At 34.6% G+C, this 8941-nt stretch overlaps 1 protein-coding gene across 1 annotated transcript in view; it reads right to left on the reverse strand.

Moving 5' to 3' along the window:
* Positions 6476 to 8941, reverse strand: part of LOC104698833 (ALBINO3-like protein 3, mitochondrial) — a 5451-nt gene continuing 2985 nt past the window's right edge. Inside the window, exons 6-12 of the mRNA XM_010414220.2 lie at positions 8399 to 8446; positions 7606 to 7785; positions 7464 to 7519; positions 7239 to 7356; positions 7060 to 7146; positions 6868 to 6977; positions 6476 to 6793 (exon numbers count right to left, since the gene is read on the reverse strand). Of these exons, the coding sequence (XP_010412522.2) occupies positions 6631 to 6793; positions 6868 to 6977; positions 7060 to 7146; positions 7239 to 7356; positions 7464 to 7519; positions 7606 to 7785; positions 8399 to 8446 (762 nt within the window). The 3' untranslated portion in view covers positions 6476 to 6630. The remainder of the gene's footprint in view (positions 6794 to 6867; positions 6978 to 7059; positions 7147 to 7238; positions 7357 to 7463; positions 7520 to 7605; positions 7786 to 8398; positions 8447 to 8941) is intronic.

Genomic DNA, 8941 nt, shown 5'->3' on the forward strand with positions numbered 1-8941 from the left:
CACTATAAACTAATTTGTGTCCACCTGATTGTGTCTATCGATTTTAATTAAAGTTTCATGCATGTTGCTAAATAACTTCATTATATTTATCTCTTAAGCAAGTCCTTTACTCAACGTGTAAATTATTTAATCTAGATGGGAAAAAGCCTATGTTAAACTGAATTTTTTCACCGTGTATTTTACGAACAAATAAACGAAAATTAACAATATGCTCGGCTGGATGGCAGCCGTATCGGTGATGTAGATAGGTTACACAAAATAATATCTCAGTTTATACAGATTAGTGTATGACGTTAAATATGTGAGGTTAGACAAAAAGAACACATAAAATAGTCATGCCTAAGTTTTGATTTCAATATTGCACAAAGACATTGGAAAAAATATTGATTTGTCATTGTCTTATCATAAGACTCTCAAATAAGACAACCGCAAAAAATTTCTCGGAAACTGTCTTGGCTTTTGATTCCGGAGACCTAAAAGGCGAAAAAGTCTTGTTTCTTTTGTCCACATCCTGGAAAATAACGACAACATCATCATATATTCTCTTGGTTTTTTTTTTGTGCAAAGCATTTTCTCTTGTTTTTTTTTGTGTCTACTCCTTGTTAAAAGACTTGTAGCTTGCTCAATCTCGTTTCTTTATGGATTATCTTATTTTCTATTATTTTGGAAAAAAACAAACTTCAACAATTTATTTTCTAAAAGAAAAAAATTTCTACCAACTGAATATTTATCACTAATATAGTTATAAGAGAAAATTCGTCCACTTGTCGTTTCATCAATCTGTAATATACTTAAATTCATATTTCTTAATTAAATTATAATTTTAAAATGAGATATTTCTTATTATACTTTTAAAATGACCTAGTTTGTTTATATATATTTTATACTTATTTAGCTTTTTTCCTAGTTTAATAAGACACATAATTTAGTAGTTTGTGATAAAAAGAAAATAAATTCCTTTTTTTAATATCACTATGAAGTATTTGTGTTAATTATTAATATGTCATATATATATGCTCCAAACTTAATTAACACTGGTAATACGTAATGGATGTTGTTAATAAAAATGCAAAGTCGGATTTATGTCTATGCAAAAACATGAAAGTTTTGGGTAAAAATGCATCTTCATGGGCTATGACACAATGAGCAAATACAAACATAAAGGAAACATCAAGCAATGTTCCATGAGAGCTATGACACAAGGACTAAGAAGCAATTGTAGGCATGTGGGATCATGGTTGCAGAATTGGACATTATCGAGGATCTCGAGAGATGACAAGTAGGTCACGGTCAAAGGACACAGTGCCGTTGATAGTAGATTCAGAGCCAAGGGACTAACTGAAAGAAGAAGCACCAGCAGAAGTACAGCCAAGGTATGGATTCGGGGGACGAAGTCCCGGAGGGTGATGGAGGTGGTGGTACATGTTTGCTCACTAATGCGGAACTTGAAGTAAACAGCTAGAATCATCGAGGGGTGGTTATTGGTTGAGAAGCTTCTCAGACCATAACCACAACCTCGACAATTTGAATTCAGGTCTAGAATACCATGAAACTTCAGGACCTTAGGAGCATGAGATTTTAGAGTTGAACCTAAAACCAGGATTCGCAGAGTATAAATGCAGAACCGTAACATAATAAGTGGATCCTCTCTGCCATGGAAATGTTGATCAAGAATTCCACACAAAGTTTGTAATCGGAAGAACATTGGTGAAGAGAAATCAGACCTGAGCTTTGAAGGAGATAATTGTTGCAGAGCAATGGGAACAACAGAGATTACCGGAGAAGAAGCTAAAAGCAGGTTCACAAAATAAAAGTAGTGTCGTAGCAAACCAGGTGGGTCCTCTCTGCCATGGAAATGGTGATCAAGAATTCCACACAGGATTTGCAGTCGACAGAACCCGGGGACAAAGAAAAATAGCCTGCGCTTCAGGAAGGGGTATGAATGTAGGGAATTAAAGCAAACGTGGTAATTCCAGATATGGGGGCCAACGGACAATGTCGTAAGTTGAGCAGTCGCCATAGTTCTAATATACTCATTGTACATCCAAGACACACTAGCTAACTGGGTTCTCTGATGCAGTCTTCGAACATCGAGTATGACCAAACAAGCTAATAACAGTCTATAGGATAACAGGGAGTTTGATAGATAGAACCTCGTCCTTTGAGGATTTGGCAAAACCATTGGGTCTACCAAACTCTCGAGGTGACACGTCTGGGAGATGAGAGTCCAAAATCGGGGGCAAGACGCAGCTCTGGGAGATACTCCGTAAAGCAACCACTCAAACGAAAGATCGGATGATGTAGCTGAAAGGGGTTCTTTGAAACCTTTGACGGTAGGCCTGGGCGAGAAAAGTTGAGAATGGGGTTCNATCATCATATATTCTCTTGGTTTTTTTTTTGTGCAAAGCATTTTCTCTTGTTTTTTTTTGTGTCTACTCCTTGTTAAAAGACTTGTAGCTTGCTCAATCTCGTTTCTTTATGGATTATCTTATTTTCTATTATTTTGGAAAAAAACAAACTTCAACAATTTATTTTCTAAAAGAAAAAAATTTCTACCAACTGAATATTTATCACTAATATAGTTATAAGAGAAAATTCGTCCACTTGTCGTTTCATCAATCTGTAATATACTTAAATTCATATTTCTTAATTAAATTATAATTTTAAAATGAGATATTTCTTATTATACTTTTAAAATGACCTAGTTTGTTTATATATATTTTATACTTATTTAGCTTTTTTCCTAGTTTAATAAGACACATAATTTAGTAGTTTGTGATAAAAAGAAAATAAATTCCTTTTTTTAATATCACTATGAAGTATTTGTGTTAATTATTAATATGTCATATATATATGCTCCAAACTTAATTAACACTGGTAATACGTAATGGATGTTGTTAATAAAAATGCAAAGTCGGATTTATGTCTATGCAAAAACATGAAAGTTTTGGGTAAAAATGCATCTTCATGGGCTATGACACAATGAGCAAATACAAACATAAAGGAAACATCAAGCAATGTTCCATGAGAGCTATGACACAAGGACTAAGAAGCAATTGTAGGCATGTGGGATCATGGTTGCAGAATTGGACATTATCGAGGATCTCGAGAGATGACAAGTAGGTCACGGTCAAAGGACACAGTGCCGTTGATAGTAGATTCAGAGCCAAGGGACTAACTGAAAGAAGAAGCACCAGCAGAAGTACAGCCAAGGTATGGATTCGGGGGACGAAGTCCCGGAGGGTGATGGAGGTGGTGGTACATGTTTGCTCACTAATGCGGAACTTGAAGTAAACAGCTAGAATCATCGAGGGGTGGTTATTGGTTGAGAAGCTTCTCAGACCATAACCACAACCTCGACAATTTGAATTCAGGTCTAGAATACCATGAAACTTCAGGACCTTAGGAGCATGAGATTTTAGAGTTGAACCTAAAACCAGGATTCGCAGAGTATAAATGCAGAACCGTAACATAATAAGTGGATCCTCTCTGCCATGGAAATGTTGATCAAGAATTCCACACAAAGTTTGTAATCGGAAGAACATTGGTGAAGAGAAATCAGACCTGAGCTTTGAAGGAGATAATTGTTGCAGAGCAATGGGAACAACAGAGATTACCGGAGAAGAAGCTAAAAGCAGGTGCACAAAATAAAAGTAGTGTCGTAGCAAACCAGGTGGGTCCTCTCTGCCATGGAAATGGTGATCAAGAATTCCACACAGGATTTGCAGTCGACAGAACCCGGGGACAAAGAAAAATAGCCTGCGCTTCAGGAAGGGGTATGAATGTAGGGAATTAAAGCAAACGTGGTAATTCCAGATATGGGGGCCAACGGACAATGTCGTAAGTTGAGCAGTCGCCATAGTTCTAATATACTCATTGTACATCCAAGACACACTAGCTAACTGGGTTCTCTGATGCAGTCTTCGAACATCGAGTATGACCAAACAAGCTAATAACAGTCTATAGGATAACAGGGAGTTTGATAGATAGAACCTCGTCCTTTGAGGATTTGGCAAAACCATTGGGTCTACCAAACTCTCGAGGTGACACGTCTGGGAGATGAGAGTCCAAAATCGGGGGCAAGACGCAGCTCTGGGAGATACTCCGTAAAGCAACCACTCAAACGAAAGATCGGATGATGTAGCTGAAAGGGGTTCTTTGAAACCTTTGACGGTAGGCCTGGGCGAGAAAAGTTGAGAATGGGGTTCGCCGGACACCACATCTTTCGATATAAGAGCAGAGGCAGGTCTTCATCGTCTGGATCTAGGATGTTGGTCGGGGATTGCAAAAGATTCATAAGAGGAAAATAAAAGGGGAAAAAAGATTTGAAAGAGGAAAAAAGGGAGAGCAGGAAGCAGCAAAGAATCGACGAAAGTGAGAGCACCCGACACCAGCGAGCCGGAGACCTACCGGCGTCGGAGAGAGATAGTGGTCGTGGCGCCTCGATAATAGTGTTTCAGACAGAAATATTAGGGCAAACGGTAAGAATTAAAGAGTACTATCTCCTAAATAACTATTTATAACTTATTATGTTATTTATCTTTTCTAAGGAACTATCTTCTCTACATAACAAAAAACAAATTTGTTTGAAAAGAAAAAAGAAAAGAGAATACGTCTTGGTCGTGAGCTTAAGACCATTTCACAATTTAGTACATAGTGAGTGTACGGATCAACTAGTGAAAATAGAAGTCGGAAATGATATGGAAGGATTTGATAAAGATATTTTAACATTTTGGTTAAAGCAATAAATTTTGGACAATATTAGTAACTATCCTGAAATTCAAAAGAACTTAAAAAAAATACCATTGTGTCAGAAAATTTAGGTAACTATCAGGTCCAACTTAGTACATATGCTGGGGTGCAACAGCACAGGGTCCAAAGGTCCAAAAAAAAGTTTACATGTTATTTTTTTTATATAAAATAATATAGATATATTTGGGTGTATTTTATAAATTAGCATTGGGTCCACCTAAACTTTGAGCGGGGCGTGATAAATTTCTTTTTTTTCTGTCAACAACAGAATCAGCTCAAACGAGTCAATTTTGAGCCGGGCCTGGTAACTATAGAAGGGAAAACTCAAAACTGTTTTTAAACAAACAACAAAAATATAACAATGTATTGCTATTGGTGGAAAAACATATCAGTTAATAAAAATATTATTATATACTAAAAGAAAAAGCATATTATTTATAAAAACAATGTGTTTTAATATTAAAAGTCGTGTTTTCAAAAGAAATCACATGTAATCTAATCTTAATAAATAACGTGTAATTTAAGAAAATAATTTATCAAAATATTATGTTATCACGTGTAATTTGTTAAAGTAGTATGTTACAAAACAAAATGTCATGAATTAAATAAAAAAAACACTACGACGGAGATTCCAACAGAAATTAAAATCCAAAGAGATAAAGTGAGATATCTTATGCAATTTGAAGGAGAGAAACCGAAAAGAAGAAATAAACATTAAAAGTAAAAATTAATGTTGTTTGATGTGTTTATAACAGAATAAATAATGATATCTCATGGTGAGAATGGAGATGTAGGAAGAGAGAGAAACGGAAGAATACAGAGGGAGAATAAGACAAATCTTGGTAATTTTATTAACCTTATGACAAAAGCACTGTAGACAAATGATACTTTCTTAATTATTTTCTATTTTTATGCTATTTACTGCATATTTTCATAAATTTTCCTCTCTTGGATAAGAAATAAATTATTAAAACATATCCCGATATAATAAAACAAAAGTACATAACTTTTTTTTATAGACTATATAATTTTTATAAGGTGGTTACAAAATAGGTTATAGATTAAATATAAGTTGGTTACAAAAAAATATTATAGATTGTTTGGTCAATCTGTGGGCTATATGAATACACTTAAAAATATCTTAAAAAAAATATTTTAAAGAGAATATTCCAATGGTTTATACAAATTCCTAAATAAAATCTTTAGTATTCAATTTCCATGTATTGTTACAAAATATATATTGTTAGGCATAAAAATATATTCTTAAGCGTAAAAAGCAATAAAACCTTGACAATTTATCACACTTAATCGTGATTTCTGAGATCTTATTATGCATGAAAATAAAATTTTACCTAAGCAAGAGTCATATTAAAACAAATTCACCAAACATGTTCAAAAATTAACCATATATAACCATTTCTTATATATAAAATTACAAAATTAACAATATATAACTTACAAAATATATGTTTTTTTAAGCATATGATTTTATTACATATTTTTTATCCAAAAAACTTTAAAAAACAATTATATAAATTATCTTCTATTATAAAATTATAATATAAGTAAAAGGAATTTCAATCTGTGTTCTAGCACGGATCCTAATCTAGCACGGATCCTAATCTAGTATAAATAATATAACCTTAATGTGGGGATCAAGCCATGTAATAATGTGAAAATAAATATGTACTTGCTCTTATTTTTTACTGTATAATAATATTAGTACACTGTAATACACATACTGATTTTGAATAGAATAGAAGATAATAAGCTATCCATATTCTTATTTATCTATAAAAAAAAATCGATTTTAATGGTCCAACTCCCAAAATAAAATCAGTAAAGTTTAAGGAAAGAAAACAACAGAAACAAAAAAAATTATGAAGTTTTGTGGGTAGAATTAGATGAAGAAGAAGTGGGAATGGTATCGGTATCATCTTCTTCGCATTGTTTCAGCAATTCACTGAAGGATGGATCATAAGCCACCACTCTTCTCAAATACTTTGCAGCTTCATCTCTCCTTCCTTCGTTAAATATAGCACTGAACACACAAAATGGTCAACACATTACACAAGACCTAACGCTTGAGACTAATTTACTTGTTAATCTTTCTACCTTGAGTAGAGAACCAATGCGTCCAAGTAATGAGCTTTGCTCTTGGGATCTTCAGGCTCTTCCATGTTTGCTACTCTTTCAAGGTGTGTGATTCCTTCTGATGTCTTTCCCTAAACCAAGAGCGAATAATTCTTTTGAGTATTAACGTGTCCAAAAAGATAGGTGAAACCATAAATTGTGTCAATAATGCACCTGTCGAATATTGGATACACCTGCCCATTGAGATGCAACAATTAAAAGATCAACTTCTGCAAGTTCTGTTGGACAAGCATCAAGAAGCTGAGAGGATCATAATTACCTCCGATTAATATGGTTATAGGTTTCTTATTAGATGTCATAAAAAATAAGATCAAAGAACATCGTCATCTCACCATTGAAGCAGCCTCCTCTAAGTATTTTGCAGCTTCAGCGAACTGGTCTTTCTGATATAAAGCCTGGCCAAGAATAACCATAGCTTGAAGATATTCAGGATCCTTTTCTAATGCCAATCTGAAAGAAAAAAAACACAACTTAAATAACTGGAACAGCCACATCGACTAATACGGATCCAAGGATATGCTTTTTCCGATGAGAAGAAATCCTAGCTACATAGTTACCTTAATAGCGGAATTGATTTTTCTTTGTGCCCTCCTGACAAGTATTTGGCAGAAAGCTGGTAAGGAAAGCTGTTAACATTAGTAAAAAAGATGTGGAAGATTAAATACTGTAAAAACATCCCGATCCATCACATCGACTTACAGCAACCAACTCTTTAGGGGTTAAATTATGCACTGAGATCATGCGTCCTTTCGAGGATGAATCAGAGAGTTGCGGTTCATTAATGTTTGTCAATATAGGATTCCCAGCCTCTTTCTGAAGAGTGTCGTTTCCTTGTAGACCCAACTTAGCACTTACAACAGGATGGTTGAGGATTGATTGCTACAAAGCCAATGCACAATATGAGAGGACCTAAGGGTACTTACATCTCTAATGTAAAAGGGAAGGTAGAGTTGTTGTGAACAGAGATACAGACCATGAAAAACTGAGATAAAGTTGGATTATTTTGCTCATTGGTGCTGGATTCAAGAGCTGAGGAATTTCATCTTATGTATTGTAAACTCGTCTACCCATAACCAGCATAAAGACCAATCTCCCTAGAAAAGTTACTAACTTTTAACTAATTACTACAGAGTTATCAGTAACTTAGGGCTAACGTCTACGATAAGCTTCGGATCCTCAAGTTAAACACCCGCATCATCAATGCCTGACTCAGATGCTGAGTAGCACTTGCCACTATATAATGGAGTTTTTAGTTTAGACGAATTCAAGATTACAAACCTTAAATAATGTTTGGATTTGCCCAATTTTTCACAAAATTCTATATCTATTTAGTTTGGCTATGATCTCAAGTTTTGCCTGAATTCGTGACTCTCATTTTTTGGTCTAGAGAATGCTTGTCCCAATTGATACCGCATCATACAAACCATAAATTTCACACCATCAAAAGGCAAACACCATTAGTAGATCTTAGACTGCAATCTTAAGGACAAACCTGAGCTATGCTGAATGACAAATTGGTAGCCCAGTAGAGCAGACTTCCCTGAGAAAATTATGAAAAAAAAAAGAGAAGAAATGAAACTTTTGAACAGGTAGCAATGTAAAATAGAGTATTCCCAACAGAACGAATGGAATGAAAATGCTGTTCCAGGGAGTACTAGTAAACTGATAGCAGTTGCTCTTAACAAAACTCAGCCAAGACACTAGGTTTACAATGGAACAACACATACTCTTAAAAAAGGAAAAGGTCTAGTTTGAATGGCATAGTTTCAAGATTAGTCGCCAATACAGGTTTTAAAAAGGGAATATACGTCAAGTAAATCCGAGTTTTGTGTCCAAAGAAAACTTAGTTGAATGACCTTACGCTGAAACAGTATCAGTCACGATAATGGAAAAGACTATCTGGCTAGAACCTCTTTTTGTACTAACATAACCGGAAACAAGAATATGTGAGCTTCAGAAGGGGGTATATGATGAGAGATTAATCTACCTGAGGCATTTGGAATGAAAGGAAATAAAGAGCAACTGTCAAAAGATT

This window comes from Camelina sativa, chromosome 6 (genome assembly GCF_000633955.1).
Source record: "Camelina sativa cultivar DH55 chromosome 6, Cs, whole genome shotgun sequence".
NCBI classification, from domain to species: Eukaryota; Viridiplantae; Streptophyta; class Magnoliopsida; order Brassicales; family Brassicaceae; genus Camelina; species Camelina sativa.